General features: G+C 45.6%; 1 protein-coding gene across 8 annotated transcripts in view; it reads left to right on the top strand.

Moving 5' to 3' along the window:
* xirp2a (xin actin binding repeat containing 2a) overlaps window positions 1-18,203 on the top strand; it is a 45,200-nt gene that overhangs the window by 16,928 nt on the left and 10,069 nt on the right. For 4 of the 8 annotated variants that reach the window (XM_056430897.1, XM_056430903.1, XM_056430901.1 and 1 more), the window contains 5 exons: window positions 9,941-10,071; window positions 14,228-14,365; window positions 15,305-15,373; window positions 17,186-17,255; window positions 17,605-17,708. In XM_056430897.1, the coding sequence (XP_056286872.1) occupies window positions 9,941-10,071; window positions 14,228-14,365; window positions 15,305-15,373; window positions 17,186-17,255; window positions 17,605-17,708 (512 nt within the window). Of the gene's footprint in view, window positions 1-6,707; window positions 6,878-9,940; window positions 10,072-14,227; window positions 14,366-15,304; window positions 15,374-17,185; window positions 17,256-17,604; window positions 17,709-18,203 lie in introns of those variants that run through there. The other 4 variants (XM_056430898.1, XM_056430904.1, XM_056430905.1 and 1 more) reach the window with 2 other exon arrangements.

Below are 18,203 nucleotides of genomic sequence, written 5' to 3' on the forward strand. Positions count from 1 at the left end.
CCTTGATCTTCCTCCCTTCTTCAGACCAATTACCTGTGCCTCAACCCGAAAAGGTTTCTTACTCAAGCTTCTTGGGCCTCACTTTGCACCGCTCCACCGAGGAGCTTTCTCTGGAAGAAAAGGTTCATGGACGCCTGGCTGGAAGGCTTTCAGTGTCCACGATGTTTTTAGAGGGAGCGAAGGTGTCTCCTCGTAAATGCTGCCAATTTGGAGATGGATTTGCCAAAAGACGTTTATTTTGTGTGTTTTAATTCATCTCCTCCCAGATTTTCGTGCCAAATGACGATGTCTTTGTAATATTATCTCGGAGGAACAAAGACGTTCTTCCTGTCAGTTGCTGGTGCGATGCCCTTCGAGGCTGTTATGCAACACACGTTAGCACGAAGGCGTGATTGATGCGTGGAAATGGAAAACTGACGTTTGGACTATATTATGCATTAATGTGAGGCTGGCAAGTGGCTCCTGGTGAACCAATGAAATGACTTTAAGGATGTTCTTTATGCACGGTAAACTCTGTCAATGGGTGGATGACGGACACGGTTTGGTAAGATGTGTTATTAACCATCTTTTTTATTATAACTTTTTTCATGATAGTATGAGATATGTCTATTTAAAGTTGGAGACTGATCCAATGCACTTTTTTTTGTCAAATTCAGTGAATATCTCCTTTGCGGTTCACCAGCTTCGATGGAGGTTTTTAAGTTGAGCTTTAAATGTTTGTTCATACAGATGCAACCTTTCATTTATTTCATTTATTGAAGAGCAAACAGTTTTATGATCACAGTAAAAAAAAAATATATTAAAGGGTAAACGCCAGGAGATTTGAATTGAAGCAGGACATTTCATTAGATAAATACATTTTGGACCTGTTATGTTTTCTTAAATTCAGACTTTTGGATTGAGGCCTGAGACAGTTACAGTGTGTGTGTGTGTGTGTGTGTGTTTGTGTGTATGTGCGCGAGTGTGTCAAATAAAAACTTAACTTAATATAATCAGAGGTTTTGCTGGTATGACCAGTAGTTTATGGTAATCTAATGTTAGCCTTAGCTTTAACTTAGCTTTAACTTAGCTTTAGCTTAGCTTTAGTTAGCAAACTTTAGACACTCCACATTCCTCACCGGTGGACTTGTGTGTTTGTTACATTCAAACGACTCAAATGATTGTAAAATCTTTATCATGATGGCGCGGCTGTGTCCAGACGCCGTCGAGGTAGCTCCGCGGAGATTGTGCGCTCTTTTAGTTTTTGTGTTTATTTTTAATGTTTTCTTTGCCACAAACACATCGGCACTAACAGCATACGACCGCAGCACACTTTTGGACATAAACTTTTGCGCAAAACAAGGGTTTTTGTCCACTTTTTCCATCGATCCAGCGTGGCCGGCCGAGATCGTACGAGCGAACCACAACAACAACAGTGGAGCCGCTACTACGGGGACGACGAAAACACCGAGGGAAACGGAATTCGGAACAGACTGAGAGTTCAAGCCCACCGTCCACCTCTGCCCAGCATCCTTCTTGCTAACGTCCAGTCTCTGGAAAATAAGATGGATGATGTTAGGGCAAGGATCAGATTCCAACGGGACATGAGGGACTGTAACATCTTTTGTCTGATGGAAACTTGGCTGACCCCGCTGGTGCCGGATCGAGTCATATGCCCAACCGAGTCCTTCTCTGTTTTCCGTGCAGACAGAACGGAAGAGTCTGGTAAATCTAAGGGTGGAGGGGTTTGCTTCATGACTAACAACAAATGGTGCAACCCCAAGAACATTAAGACTCTTTCTCGTTCCTGCTCGCGAACCTGGAACATCTGACGATCTCATGCCGTCCATTCTACCTTCCCGGAGTTCAGCTCGGTCATCACCACAGCCGTCTACATACCACCACAAGCGGACACCGACGTAGCACTATCGGACCTACATGATGTGTTATGTCGGCATCAGAACAAGTATCCCGGCGGCTGTGGTGGTGGCTGGGACTTTAATAGGGCAAACCTAAAAAGTAATGCGAACTTTCACCAGCACATTACGTGTGCTACCAGAGGAAAGAACGTTGGACCACTGCTATACGCCATTCAAGAGAGGCTACAAGGCTGTCTCTCTCCCTCCGCTCGCAAATCAGACCATGCCGCCATTTTCTGCTTCCGGAGTACCGCAAAAGATCGCGGGAAGCGGTAGTGACGAGGCGTAGCGGTGGTCTGACCAATCAGAGGCTGAGCTACAGGACGCTCTGCGTGCCGCCGACTGGGACATGATCCAATCCAGTTCCAGTGACGCCAGTGAGTTTGCGGAAGTAGCAATGAGCCTCATAGCAACGCTAGCGGACACCATCGCCCCCACGGTAAAAGTTAGGGTCTTTCCTAACCAAAAGCCGTGGGTTGATAGATGCATCCGTGAAGCTGTGAACGCCTGCATTGCTGCCTATAACTCCGGTCTTGTATGCGGCAACATGGACGAGTACAAGGCAGCGGTCTATGGACTGAGGAGGGCGGTGAAGGAAGCCAAGAGGAGGTACCGAGACAGGGTGGAATCACAGATGGAGCAGCGCGACACCAGGCGCCTATGGCAGGGGCTACGGACTATCACAGACTACCAGAGCAGACCCGGCGCAATGGTGAGTGCCGGCGCATCCCTAGCGGACGACCTGAACTCATTTTATGCACGGTTTGAGGCTAGCAACAACAGCGCTAGCTCGCCGGCTAACAACAACACCGTGAGCGTAGCCGAGGTGAGTTCTACCGCTGGGGATGAACACACACTCTCTGTGACCGAGCACAGTGTGAGGAGGGCTCTGTTGAGGGTGAACACCAGGAAAGCTGCAGGTCCAGATGGCATATCTGGGCGAGTACTGAAGACCTGTGCTAACCAGCTAGCTCCAGTGTTCACCACAATATTCAACCTCTCCTGGCTGAGTCCGTGGTCCCCGCCTGCTTCAAGAGATCCACTATTGTCCCTGTGCCCAAGAATGCTTCTCCAGCATGTATGAATGACTACCGACCGGTGGCCCTCACCTCGGTGGTCATGAAATGCTTTGAGAGGCTGATAAAGGACTACATCTGCGCCTTCCTCCCTTCCTCCATGGACCCGCTGCAGTTTGCTTATCGCCCAAACAGATCCACGGATGATGCTGTCTCCCAGGTACTGCACACCACACTCTCTCATCTGGACAGCCAGAGGGGGGGCTATGTGAGACTGCTGTTCATTGATTATAGTTCAGCTTTCAACAACATAACTGGCTCAATCAGACTGGCCGGCAAGCTGATTGAGCTGGGACTGAACACCCCCCTGTGTGCTTGGATCCTGGACTTCCTGACCGCCAGGCCACAGGTGGTCAGGGTGGGCAGACACCTCCAAATCCCTCACCCTGAACACAGGATCCCCCAGGGTTGCGTCCTCAGCCCCTACTGTACTCCCTGTACACACATGACTGTGTGGCCAGGTTCAGCTCAACACCATCATCAAGTTTGCGGATGACACAGTGGTGGTGGGCCTGATCTCCGACAACGACGAGAAGGCCTACCTGGAGGAAGTTGCTGATCTGTCACTCTGGTGCCAGGACAACAGCCTCATCATGAATGTCACCAAAACTAAGGAGCTGATTGTGGACTTTAGGAGGTACAACAACAGAGGACGTACTCACCACTGGGGATTAATGGGACTACTGTGGAGAGGGTGAGCGGTATAAATACCTGGGAGTCCACATCACCGAGGATCTGACATGGTCAACGAACACAGACACTCTGGTGAGAAAGGCAAGGCAGCGCCTCTACCACCTCAGGCAGCTGAGGAAATTTAAAGTTTCCCAGAGGATCCTTCAGTCCTTCTACTCTGGAGCTGTAGAGAGCGTCCTGACAGGAAGCATCACAGCCTGGTTTGGCAACTGCTCCGCTCAGGACAGGAAGGTTTCAGAGAGTAGTGCGTTCGGCTGAACGCACTATTGAACTACACTCCCACCCTGCAGGACTTGTACACCAGGAGGTGCAGAACCAGAGCCGCAGGATCATGAAGGATCCTCACCACCCCAACAACAGACTGTTTCAGCTGCTGCGGTCAGGCAGGCGCCTCCGTAGTCACGCTGCAAGAACAGAGAGACTGAGACGGAGTTCTTTCCTCAGGCCATCAGGACTGTGAACTCCGACCTCACCAGGACCCCCACATAGACCCACACAACTGCCCCTCTTAGGCACACACACACACACACACACACTTACTGTAAATATTGTGTTTTTTATTGTAAATAGTGTGTACTTGTTGCCCTTGCACATTCCTGCTGAGCATTGCCACTTTCATTTCACTGCACACCCTGTGTGTGTATGTGACAAATAAAACATCTTGAATCTTGAATCTTGAATCAGATAAAATAGCTATCGTAGAGAGAGTCTGACATGCAGTTGCTACTTGTGGCCACAGGTGGTCGCTGTTCAGCAAAAGATACATCGGAGAAGTTTGACATTTTGTGAATCATGCACCTGTGAGCACCTCTGGAGCTCAACACACAGATTGCTCAACCAACCCTCTGAGGGGAAGAGTCTTTCTGTGAAAGATTGCTGTTTGTTTATTTCCCTTATCTTTCCTTGTTCTCCTTTAAAGTTTTAATGTCATTTAATGAGCCTTTGTGAATGCTTTAACGACGGAGGCCTCGAAAGGCCAAACGGAGACACTTTCTTTGACACACACAGTCCACACAGCCTGGAACTCACACAAATACCGTATTTGGCTGAATATACGACGGCCTACATCGCAGGATGAGCTCCATTCTTCCACCGGCTGTTATTGGAAAATAGATTTTGAAGATGAGAAAGCACTTCTAAGATGAAGAGTTGCTTTCCATTAAAACTGAACACACATTGCATAATAAGTAGCACATTCAAACTTTCTAGTTTAGCATTATTCAGGCTACAAACTCCTTTAATGCAACGATCTCGAACGCCAAAGAAGTGAAAAAAGGAAATGGCTGGGAATTTGTAGCATATTTAGATTATGTTCCCACAGAAATACCCCATGACTCATAAGCATTGATTAGCACATCCCAGATACCATTTAGACTAATTGTTATATTACATGGAACACTTAATCTCTTTATTGGCAATTTACTCTCACAAATTGAAGATATTTATCACATTCAGATGTTTTTTTCTCCTGAAGTTATTTTCGTTGGATAGCCCTTGAACTTCAGTTTGGGGATTTTCTGAGGCCCCTTCATTGGGTATTCTAGCGGAGTATGTTTATTTTCCGCGTTAACAACAGGAAATCCATGTGCAATTTCAGTGGGATTATCAGCAGAGTGCAGCCTCTCTATAAACCCGATAACCACGCCGCCGAGAACACCTCGTGTTTCATACACAAGGTCGACCGACAGTCCTAGAGCACATCGTATGGAGGGAGTGAACTTAAAGACTCCCGGAGCTGGATTCTCACTTCTATTGCAAGGTTGGGAAAGAGTGAACATGAAGTCACGGATTTAAAAGAAGACCTTGATCTTCCTCTCTTCTTCAGACCAATTACCTGTGCCTCAACCCGAAAAGGTTTCTTACTCAAGCTTCTCGGGCCTCACTTTGCACCGTCCACCCGAGGAGCTTTCTCTGGAAAGAAAAGGTTCAAGGACGTCTGGCTGGAAGGCTTTCAGTGTCCACGATGTTTTTTAGAGGGAGCGAAGGTGTCTCCTCGTTTCACTCGAGAGGGCCAGCGTGTATGTCAGGCCCGAACAACAGCAGCTTTTAAGTCATGACTCACCATCTCAAAGTATTGACTCATAACGCAACACAATGGGAAGCGTTCTGCTCGTAAGAATCATCAAATATATAATCAATTCTAGAAAGAATTTCATTTTGGAGCTAAGTCGTATATGTGAGATACCGAGTCATTATGTTGAGATAACTACGATGATATGGGAAAGTTTCTTGTTTTTTTGTTGCTTTAATTCATTATTTCGAGAAAGTTGATCATTATTAGGAGATTTAAAGTCGTGAGATACTTCCAGCCCGGATCTAGATGAGAAGATTGACACCAATCTCATGTCTGTCTGCTAGGTAGGAAGCCAGAGCTAGCAGCTGGTTAGCTTAGCATAGCATAAAGACTGGGAACTTCCTGTTCAAATTGTCAAAAAAACTGTGACCTAACTTCCTGTCACGACAACTTTCACGTCTCTTTTTGTGAACAGACTAAACAAACTGTGTCTCATTTTGTGAGCTTTCGAGGTGCCGTTTGAAAAGCCGGACGTTACTTCCGGTCTTTATGCTAAACTCGGCTAATCCCCTCCCGGCTCCACCACTAAGACAGTGAAAAGGTCCATTTAGTAGAACTATTCTATCCAGAGAATCTGAGTTTCTTGTAAGTTTTGTCAGCATGTCGTCAGGTATATACAGCGCAGGTGTAATCCCTCTCACTTTCCCAGTGTCTGTCTATAAAGCAACGAGTGTGACATCTATCTCCACTGTCTCAAATGCCATGATATTTACCGTGGTAACGAGCAGTGATTTCAAATGCCAAATGTCTCTCCGCTGCGAGAAAATGAAGGATGCCCCGACTGTGAGTCACGGCGCGGGCCGTCTGTCCATAAGGCGAAAGGCGACTGTGACATAAGGCTCAGGGCATGCTGGGCACCTCGATACTCGGGTCTAAATAAAGGCCAGCCCACTTCCACCCCCCCCCCCCCCCCCCAGTCACTCCTACGTATTTACGAAGGGGACTTCTAAAATAAAATCAGCTGTCCCTGAGCTGTCGAGCACTCTGCTGGAGCCGGTCTCCAAGCCTCGCTGTCCGTCTCTGGGATTTGCTTTCCGCGTTGGGCGACTTTTACCTTTTACTCGCGATCCAAGCCCCTCGTCTATTGGATTGGATTGTTGTGTGACGTGCAGAGCCGCCTACACGGTTAAAGGAAGGTAAGTCATCCGTGGTTTTCAGTATTATCTCTGGTTCCAACATGAGCCCCCCCCCCCCCGGCAGCCTTTCAAGGGGGAAGAGGTAGGAGACCGATTGGAAATGGTGGATGGCATTTCAGCCGATAATGAATTGGGTCTCGACGTGCCCACAGGGGGCTGGCTTTTATCGGCGCTCCGCAAAGAATGATACAGCAGCACGTTTTAAGGTTTTATCCACCGTCATAAAACATGCATGGGCCCTTTCTGTTTCCTTCCACCCGACATAACCGGCAGCAATCCGATCCCGAGTATTCTTAAAGTGTTGCCAATTGGAGAGAAAGTGCTTAGACTAGCATGAGGACGCACCCCGAGGGCGATCCGGCTCCCGTGGGAAAAATAGAGAGTTATTTTGACGGGTTTGACAGCTCAATTATTGAGCCTGTTTTGCTTTAGTCGGTGGAGGAGAAATCGCCCGCCACGGCGGACATTTCAATTAATGTAACTCGATTTGTCTCCGCTCGCGAAAAAACCTCAGCGGCCAAAAGCGGTGGGCAGTAAATACTGAAGGGAAGATTGGGTTGCTCAAGGGTTCTTCTGCGAGGAGAGGCTGCAGCCTCTGTCATTGGGGGGCGGTCCTCACACAGATCTATGGGCCCTGATCCGCCTTGAGCCTTTGCCCGGTGAAGCTCTGAAATGACTACATCTCTCTCTCTCTCTCTCTCTCTCTCTCTCTCTCTCTCTCTCTCTCCGTCCCCGGACATATTCTCCCCCCGTTTGTGACCCGGCCCTCACACCGGTGCTTTCTCCTCCAACCGGTCGTGCGGCACCACCTCCCGTCTGAAAAGGACCGTGACGGGGAGGTCGGCGGCCCCCCCGGCTCAATATAGCCGGCGAGTCGTTGCACACCGCCCCCCCCCCCCCCCGGTGACTGCCCCCCCCCCCGCCCACTCTCGCTCTCCATTAAACGCCAGCCGGGTTTCCGTCGCCTTGATTTGGAGAGATAATACGCAAATGAGCATCGAGAGGAAGAAGATCACAGCGAGTGTGGAGGAAGCTGTTCAACAGGCTGTCTGCGAAAAGCAGAAATGAATGAATTATTTTCTGATATCGATAAACAGCTTTCATTATATTGCAATATATAAGCAATGAGGAAGCCGTTATGAATGCTAATTAAACATCCGTTGGCGCCAGTGCTAATTAGAGGCGGCGTAGGGAGATGGGGACCTCCAAGTCTCAGACAATATCCTCGTCTCGTTAGACATTCAATTTGGCCTTTACTTTGTTTCCTTCCGTTGCCGTCAGAAGCCTGAAGTCTCAGACCGTGACGTGGGACGTGTGTGAGTGATGAACGGGAGCGTTGTTCCCCTGATTCTGTCGCCAAGCCGGAATTAAGGGGGCGCGTCCGCCTCATGCGTTGGATCTCTGACCCATATTTAGAGGACGTTGCTCCCGTGTATTTTCAGACGCAGCCTGACGGGGTTATCGGTTACACTAACATGCCGCGCGGAGCACAAAGCTAAAACTGGTGGGATCTCGTCAGTCGCGTCTGAATTAAGGTCTCATCATCATCATCATCATCATCATCTGTGCCTTGTTAGAACATCAGGAGCTCGAGGACTCTGGAAGCCTCTCTGTGAACTCCCTTCTCCGAGGAGCAGCAGTCTGACGATACACACGCTCTGCTCCGTTAAAATAATACATGCGTGTAAATCGATTTCCAAATATGTCGCCATGTCATCAGGTATCTGTGACTGAAAGAAGGATCAAGAAGAAACATCGCTCCGTCGCTGTCGGCCATGTTTTTTCACTTACAACCCGGGACTCTTGGAGGTCGAAGTTGGATATTTCACGTGGGTTAAATTCCGACCTCTGCGTTGTCTAGAAGGTACGACTTGTTTTCAGGTGCCGGATGGTAAACGAGCGTCGACCGAGCAGCTCGCCGCGAACACGATGTCCCCTCAGGAACGTCCTCGTGCTCGCCCCCCCGGGCGCCTCGTTCTTTCCTCTGCGCTCGTGCCGGTGACTCACGGTGATATTTTGTTATCGCAACAACGTTTCATTGAATAAAGAGCGATTGAAGAAGGGCAACCGCTGTAATAAGTATCACGGCCTGATTAATAGGCGTTCCTCCTTTGTGGACTCTCTCTCTCTCTCTCTCTCTCGTTAACTCCGGCTCCCAAGGTGCATTTTGCCAAAAAAAGCCTCCGACCACGAAGATAAAATCTTGTTCCAACAACAGCAGCTGGAGGTTTAAGATTACGCTGCAGAGAAAATGATTCCTTTTGGCTTTTACTTTAGGTTCCTGTGACTTTCGTCTCCTCCTTATCAGCCGGGGCTCATGGGTATTGTATATAGTGTTTCGGAGCAATCCAACTGATGGGGGAAAAAAACATGATTTTTCAAAAGCAAAGTAGAAATAGTTCAAACTTGTCGCCGTAACATAAACCTCATAATTGGGGAGAGCCATTTTTTTTTTTTTTTAAAGCGTGATTGGGAATAGAAAATGGGGAGCGCATGTCTTTTTGGTCGATGTCACATGAAGGTCGAGGCCGCCAGGAGGGGCTATATGGAGCCAGTGTGGTCATGTCGGTGGGCTCAGACTAAGCACTGAATCTGCTGCTAATCTCTCAGTAGCGTCACTCCATCCAAAGAAGCAGCCGCCGTCAAACCTTTTGAAGTGGAACTCACGCTGAACCTCCACTTATGATCTTGTGTACATGTGGAGAATCATATGCAATAATTTAGAGTAGGGAAAAAACCCAACGAGGCAGAAAGGCTTTTCAAAAAGAAACTGCTAAAGGTTACAGCGAGAGCAAATGAGGAGAGAGAATCATTTCTATTTAGGGGCCGCTCTCCTCCCCCCGGCTGGATGGAGGAACATCGCGGGAGCCCAAAGGTCCGGTGTGGGCGTACGATGCTTTGTAGCACAGAGGAGTCAGATGTAAAAGCAGCGGTCTTCTCTAATTGGCTATCGTCAAGGATGTGCAGTAGAAACATCCGCAGTAGAACTTTGCATCCTCGAGACGCCACATTGAGAGATGTGCTTCCTTCCTGTTTGACTCCTTTCCTTTGGTCCGTCCGCAGCGGGACGTCCGGAGGACGGGGCCCCGAGCGCCGAGGACCAGGAGGGCGAGCCGGTGTCGGTGAAAGAGCGGCGGGCGATGTATCAGGCCGCCGTGTCCAAGAAGGAAAGCGGCGGCTCCTCCTCCGCCGCGGTAAGACGACGAGACTTCCACGAGGGCGTGCGCAGACACGGCGGCCGCGGGCGTGTTCGGACGTCATCGATACGTCGGCAACGTGGCCATCGCTGATGTCGAAAGTTGTGTTCACACCCAACACCTCCTGGTCAAGTCCTCACGGGTCCGCGAGTTCAAGTCTGTGTGTGTGTGTGTGTGTGTGTATTTATGTGTGTCTGTGTGTGTAGCTCTTCTTGCCTGTATGTTACCAGTGCATACATACCGGTCAGGGCTGAGCATTTGATTCTTCCCAAAGTAGAAGTGTGATGTCACTGAACGCCGTCTCGCTCCGAGGCTGCTTAGGACATCGGGTTACCGGGGCAACGGGGCAGCGGGGCAGCTGGCGGGATGGAAGCAGTATTTGTCAAAGTGTAATGCAGCTCAGAGCTGGATGGGAAATCCAATCCTCCAGGGCGAGTCATGCAACAGTCATTTCATAGAGGGCTGCTCTCTCAGACGGCTATAATATCCCTCATTTCACACAAAAAATGTGAGACAATTTTACACAATTTTACACAATTTAAGACAATTTTACACAATTTTCTCCAAATATGCCATTTAAAGTAGGATAGCTTGTAACAGCCGATGACTGGACCGCATTAGAACAGCGTGCAGTTCAGGCTCCTTGCCATTTCCTCTGTTCCTCGAGGTTTATAGAAGTAAAATGATCTAATATTTCACACAAAAATAACAGATGCATTCGTAGTAAAGCTTCCCGATGTTGTTGCTCAGGCTTTCAAACCCAAACATTCACATTTCGTAGAACTACGTATGTTTTTACGTCAAAATACTATTTTGCCTATAGCCCTTCTGACACGTTTTTACCACTTTCCTGAATGATAATACATATAAATGTGCATAAACAGAACATGAAGATCCTCATACAGTGTATCTACATAGATGGAGGTCTGGAGGAGCAGACACACGGCAATGTGGATGCTTAAAATAATGAAAATATTGATTCTTTCAGGCGTCTAAACAATATGTTTTTCCCTCGTTCTGTCAATCAGCGCCTTATCTCGCCAACGCAGCTGTTTTTTTGACGTGGAGCTGAGGCTGTTTTCTCGCTCTCTTCAAAAGCCACCAGACTTAATTAACAAAAGCATAGAAAAGGCAACTATAACTAAAATATTCACGTCTTTTCAACATTAAATGTAAAATGTGATTTTTTGACTGACTATTTTGAGAGTTAATGGTACAAACTGATTATGTGTGTCATAATGGGGAACTGTTGACAATGCTCAGCCCTAACCGGTATGTATGCACTGGTACTGGTAACATCCAGGCAAGGAGAGCTACACACACACACACACACACACACACACACACATAAACACAGACTTGAATTTGCAGACCCGTGGGGACACAACTTTCAAAATTGAATAACAGCACACTTCACACACACGTCTTATTAAAAAAAGCATCAATCACCATGATGGTGTCGTTTTGCCTGCATCTGAAGAGAGAAAACAAGAATTCAGCGGACCTTCACACTTAAATGAAATACAAAACCCCGTCTGAGCCGTCGGTCTCATAGTAACAAGCCCCTCGAGGCCCAGGGTCACAGCCTTTTCAGAACTGATGAGGTCTGTTGGAATATGAAAGAGGGCTTTTCTATCTGCACACATCAAGTTGCTTTGTTTTGTGCATAATTCTGCTTTAAATAACCACCGTCAGATAAACTCAAAAAGCCCTCCATGTATTTTAGTTTATTAAAGCCAAATGCTAAGAATATTATCTACTAATGGTGTGGCAACCGGTAAACCTTACCGCCTACTGACAGCTGTGTGTGTGCGTGTGTGTGTGTGTGTGTGTGTGTGTGTGTGTGCAGCTGTTGTCTGCATGTCCACACAAGTGACACGTTGTTTAAAAATAGCAGGACTTCTGATGGACACCATTCAGTCTGTCTCCTCACTCCCGACTCATTAAATACTGACCTCAGGTCAGTGCAACCACACGCCTGATGCAAGGCCGCCTTCAGTGTCTGTGTGGCCACTTCACGAGAGGACCTAGTAGAGCTAAGTAGGAGGTTAGAATGGATGGTCGAACACCTAGCAGACCGCTATTTGTGTCTTGTGTTATGTACTTAACTTCTGCCAGTTACACAACAAACATGCTGCTTTAGCCACAATCTTAGGAGCTGTAAGTAAAAAACAAAAACAGTTGAGGTTCATTTTGAAAAGGTACTTTCCGTGTTATAATCGTAGACTGTTTGTTTCCTTTAATTGCAGAAGTCATGTCCATGTTATAAGAGAAACTGTATGTTTCCTGTGGATAAAGACGCTCTATTAGCATTTCAAGAGCGGCAACAAGCTGTCCACGACACTAGAGGGCGACTCGGAGCGTCATAGTTAGACGGCTGATGGGAATTAGACTGGTGGGGTATTAGACTGGTTGGGTATTTGACTGGTGGGGTATTAGACTGGTTGGGTTTTAGACTGGTTGGGTATTAGACTGGTTGGGTATTAGACTGGTTGGGTATTTGACTGGTTGGGTATTTGACTGGTTGTATATTTGACTGGTTGGGTATTAGACTGGTTGGGTATTTGACTGGTGAAGTATTAGACTGGTTGGGTATTAGACTGGTTGGGTATTAGACTGGTTGGGTATTTGACTGGTGAAGTATTAGACTGGTTGGGTATTAGACTGGTTGGGTATTTGACTGGTGAAGTATTAGACTGGTGGGGTATTTGACTGGTTGGGTATTAGACTGGTTGTATATCTGACTGGTTGGGTATTAGACTGGTTAGGTATTAGACTGGTTGGGTATTAGACTGGTTTGATATTAGACTGGTTGGGTATTAGACTGGTTTGATATTAGACTGGTTGGGTATTAGACTGGTTTGATATTTGAGTGGTTTGTATATCTGACTGGTTGGGTATTAGACTGGTTAGGTATTAGACTGGTTGGGTATTAGACTGGTTTGATATTAGACTGGTTGGGTATTAGACTGGTTTGATATTAGACTGGTTGGGTATTATACTGGTTTGATATTTGACGGGTTTGTATATCTGACTGGTTGGGTATTAAATTGGGTGGGAGTAAGAATGTGTTGTTCTCACATGAATATGTGTACAAAGACCTGCAGTACTTATCTACAGCGGTGAATTCTGGGTCGTTTCCCTGCTGAACCGGTCTGAACCGGTCTGAAGACGACTGTGTGTCATTTGAACGAGAGATGTTGTTTTGATGTTGCATCGACGCAGCTTTCATACCCAGAAGTAGTCAAATATTGATAACGTGGTGCCCTGCCATAAAATGTTGCTGACCTCAACTCCTCTGATATAACTTGCAAATCGCACTGTACCCCTCATTTGAACAAAAAGTGTGTGTGTGTGTGTTCAACATCAACACACACACACATAGAGCAGCGAGCTTCACATATATATTGTAGTTTCCCAGAGGCGATAGGCAGAGACCTATATATAAATGTTTTATTAAGAAAGTAATTTACATTCCGAAAAGTAGATTATTGCATCAAGTAGTCAGCGAGCATCCTTGCCTGTGTCTGGTGGTGTGAGGACCACGTCTTCCATACTGATGAGGAGCAAAGGGTCTCCTCCTCGAGCTTTTATACTTTTTAGTTTTAAGGAATAATTCCCCCTGTAGCTCATTAAAAAGTATAGAAAAGCCCTTTTTTGCTGCATCAAACTGATCCACTGATGTTTTTCCTCTCTGCTGCAAGTTAGATTTTAAAAATACATGCATTCAAGTTTGGGTGTGTGCCATTTCTGAAATTCCTGCCAGAAATATACACAGAAGATACGTTTAGATTAGGATGGATTTCTCTTGAGTTCATCCCAGAAAGGCCTCGACCTTCCTCTGTGTCTCTCGGTCGTCGTTCAGCTACATCGCGGTGCGTTGCCCTCGGCCCTTCATACCTTCTGGAGGATTGCAGAGGAACCATTCATGTCACGTTCAAGAGAACACCGGCGCTGCTCACGCTTCTCAAATATTAGCATAACGGCTCTTGCGTTCCCTTTGATATCGGCAGAAACCGATTCACGATCAATGAGAGCGGAGCACGGTTCACCTCGAGGTCAATCACAATCTCCCCACTCTCCCATAGCGACGGTTCACAGTGTGTTTTCATTCATAGATTGATCACCGCGTGTGTTCCCCTCTGCTTGGTAGGTGATGGGTGAGTCCGAGGCCTGTTCGCTGCCCGGAGGCCTGGCCAGCGTGAAGAAGCAGTTCGAGAGCCAGGAGTTCTCCTCGTCCACCTCTCAGTCCAGCGTCGCCCAGTTCCACTACGAGCAGAGATCCGTCCAGGTGAGAACTTTGACCTGGTCATCAGGCAAGCGAGAAGATTGGCTATTTAGGACCCTATTGAAATTGCTAGGGGTATTATTATTACTCAGCATTTTATTTTAGAATAGCAGGCGCATATTTGGGGTTCTTAACAAACCCCAAAACTCATCAAATGGTGAAAATAGACGTATGATATAAACGTCAAATTTGGGTTTTTTAAAAATTGCTCACTAGCGCCCCCTCAAAGTTTGACCGCCGACGTCCCTCACCCAGAAGGTCTGATTGACTTGAAATGGTTCACACATGTCCACTTGGACCTGCTCTTCAAATAAGCCTCTCAGACCCTTAAGCTCCGCCTTCTTAGATTTTCGGCCATTTTGAATTTGGTGAAAAGCACATAATTGGCCAGTTCTCCGACACGCCCATTCTGCCCCTCCCCCATCTGCTCATCGCTGATTCATCGAGCGCACGCCGGATTCACGGTCCTTGCTGAATGCTAAATTTCACAGAGGGGTTGGTGAGGGGAAGTGTCTATTTGATCAAGTTATTGCCTCTGCGCCAAGTTTCCCTCACAGGTGTAAAGCTCGGGTTTCATTAAACTGGTCGTACGTCGGGGGGGGGGAAAGCGTTATTATTCTGACATCAGTGGTTTCAAATAAAGAGCACACGCCCAGCCTCCATGTAGCTTTCACGTTACAAGCACAAATATTGTATTTTTATTTCATCTCTCTTCAAATGTTCTTGAATCTCACAGAAGGGAAAATGGCCGAAGTAGTTTTATACTGTAAAATCCTCTTTTTTTTAGTGCAATTTAAACTGTGTTTTTGTATTCCCCAATGTAAAAATATCTTGCTGTTTCTTACAGCTCGGTGGCGTGTGTGTGTGTGTGCGTGTGTCTTTGTGTCATGTGTGGTGGATTTGAGGGAGGATTTCACACTCCCATCGCTCTGTGTTTGACAGGAGACGTCAAGCTCCTCCGAGGTGACGGTCAGAAGCAGCGGCAGAGAGGTCGTCCACGATCAGCGGGAGGTAAACATCGGATGACTCCGTTTAACCTGCAGAGAAACGACGGGTGGAGAAACAGACCGGGCTGCACCAACAAGGTGGAACTCCATCTCGAGTTTAGCGAAATGAAAATGAGTGAATCCAGATGGAAACAAACAAGGAGCTCCGTTGCTAATCTCCTCTCAGTAAACACAACTCACCAGTGCGACAGTGTTCACTGGAGACACGAAGTCGTGGGAGCTTCAACAGCTGCTGTGGAAAACAGTAACAGCGTGAAGCATTTTGGGTTGAAAAAAAAAGCGGAATACACAGCGCTGTGTCATCGGCGTCTGATTTAATATGGAATATATGCAATTCCAGTTATTAACTTACACTTCTATTGTATTGAATATTTATTAAATAACTATTTTGAAAGGATTTTTTAATGGATACTCATCTCAAGTACCCCCTGGAGGGCCTTCACATACCCCCAGAGGTACATGCACCCCCATTAGAGAACCATTAGAGAACCATTTGAGAACCATTGGTCTACACCAACCACTTACCTGAATGATTACGAGCAACCACGGAAGTCCCCGGCTAACGCAAACACCCGCTGCATTGAGACCTGTCGGCATTCTGAGCAACAAGCACATTTCTTTATATTTTAAGTGACAACGTTCTGTTGCCAACATGCACACAAATGTTTTTAAAGACATCGGCTTTGAGAAAAACTTGCTGGCTGGAAGTAAAAAACAAACAGACAACGGCTGAGAAGGAGAATAAAACTTGTTCACGTTCAGGAAACAGAGCCGATTCCTGGCTGAGTCGATATCTTGAGGGGGAATTCTGCAGCAGCATCATGAAACTCAAGGAACTGTATTATTTTAGCTGGATCCATTTTAAAAGTTACACTTTCTCAAACGTTGGTTTGAATCATAATTTAGGTTTAGAGTCAGATCTGAAGTGACATTTAAATTCAATCTTTCTTCATATTTTTGTTCTTTAATTTAAAATCATTGTTGCTTGCAACCCAGCCTCAAAGTTGGTCGAATTAAATCTAGATTAGATATACACAGAATGTCCCTCCAGCAAAGTGTGTTTCACTCCAGTAAAGCCACAGTGCATTTGTGGAGAATTATTATTATGGAAAATATCATAATATCACATTTAGCGACGTTGATAGCTGTGAACACAAGTTTATGGCTATTCGACATTACAAAATAAATCAAACATTCGAGCATTCGAGTGCTAGAGGCGCTTTACTTCAGCTGTATATATATATATATATATATATATATATATATATATATATATACAAATTGTGTGCTGAATAATTTGGTTGTAATTTAATTTTTTATTGATTTAGTTTCTGGTATTTTATTTTATTCGTATCATTTATTTACTTTTAGATTCTGTTGCCTTCAACACATTTACAGTGCACTGATTGTGCCTTTTGGGGAGTGAATTCAATTACTTTATTAACTATTTAATTTTATTTCAAAATGATTTTATTTTAATATGCATGTACTAATTAAAGTCCTCTGTGGCAAATCCATAATTTGTGATATTGGGCTGTATAAAATAAACTGAATTGAATTAATTGGTTCCCTGTTGTTATATGTACATATATTTGCTCTGGTTCAGGTTTTCTGAAGGGCAAAAGAAAGCACTCAGCATGTGTCGCCATCTTAGCCCTGAGAGGCTGCTAGTAAAGCTCTTTGATTAATTCTGAACTTTCTGCCCTGCTCGATATATAAAATTAGCCTCATGCTAAGCCTTTAACTCCTCACTGATTAAAAACAGTTGGGGTCTTCAATGCCGTCGCCAGTTTACTGATGATTTATCTTTTCACAGGTGATCCATGATGAACGAGTGCTCCAGAACAATGTGGCTGCCAGTTACGGGAACCACTACAACGAAACAGGTTATTGCGCTCATGGATTTCAAGTTGTAATTTGCACGTTTTCATCACAGTGCCGCTTGTGTCCTGTATATTAATGATCGTTCTCACTACAGCTGAATAAGAGATGAGCAATGAAAATGAGTTGGAGTGCAGATGATTCTATTCAGTGCATAGCAGCAAATCTAATCGGGGCAAAGTTAGGAAGGTAAAATATTGGATAGTGGAAATTGGGCAATCACAGCTGCATGGTTTCAGAAAATGAAAACTACTCAGGTTTTTAATGAAATGATTTATTTCTCTTTCCAATGCCCCTGAGCTCTCTCACTGCGAATGACTTAATGAGGCAGCCTTCTTCTTCTGTCTAATTCAGTTATGCTCATTGGAGGAGAGGACCTACCAAAGGTTTCCACTCAGTCTTTGAAGCAGCAGTACGAAAAAACGATTGAGGAGGCCGCACCAGTCAAGGAAATTAAGGTAATGATGCCGTCTATTTATCTCAAAGAAGATAGTTGGGCTTTTTTCATGATATATCAGTATGAAGATGAAGCCACATAAAAAATTGCCCATATCAGTTGATGGAGAATACATTGGATTGGATAAAAGACCTAATGTTATTACACAGCCATGTTTTTTTTCCAGTGAAAAAATATTTTTTTAAACTCAAACAAGAACTCCAAATACTGTCTGCAGTTAAAGTGACGCTCAAACCAGTAATTACAAACATACATAACTGAATATGTCTGGGTTTAACGGACTGGAGGTGTGTCTGTATTTGTTTACATCGAAATAAGGTATATTATTTGGTGCTTTTAGACATACATTTTATTTTGAAAGTTGAAACTTCGTTTCCTAAATCACTCTGTACTTTGAAGCTATCCTTTCCTGTGCTATTTATGACATAATACCATTTTGAAATTTCTATTTTCAACACCCTCACTGTCCCTCTCTCCTTAACCAAAACCACTTACG

This window comes from Pseudoliparis swirei, chromosome 14 (assembly GCF_029220125.1).
Source record: "Pseudoliparis swirei isolate HS2019 ecotype Mariana Trench chromosome 14, NWPU_hadal_v1, whole genome shotgun sequence".
Lineage (NCBI taxonomy): Eukaryota > Metazoa > Chordata > Actinopteri > Perciformes > Liparidae > Pseudoliparis > Pseudoliparis swirei.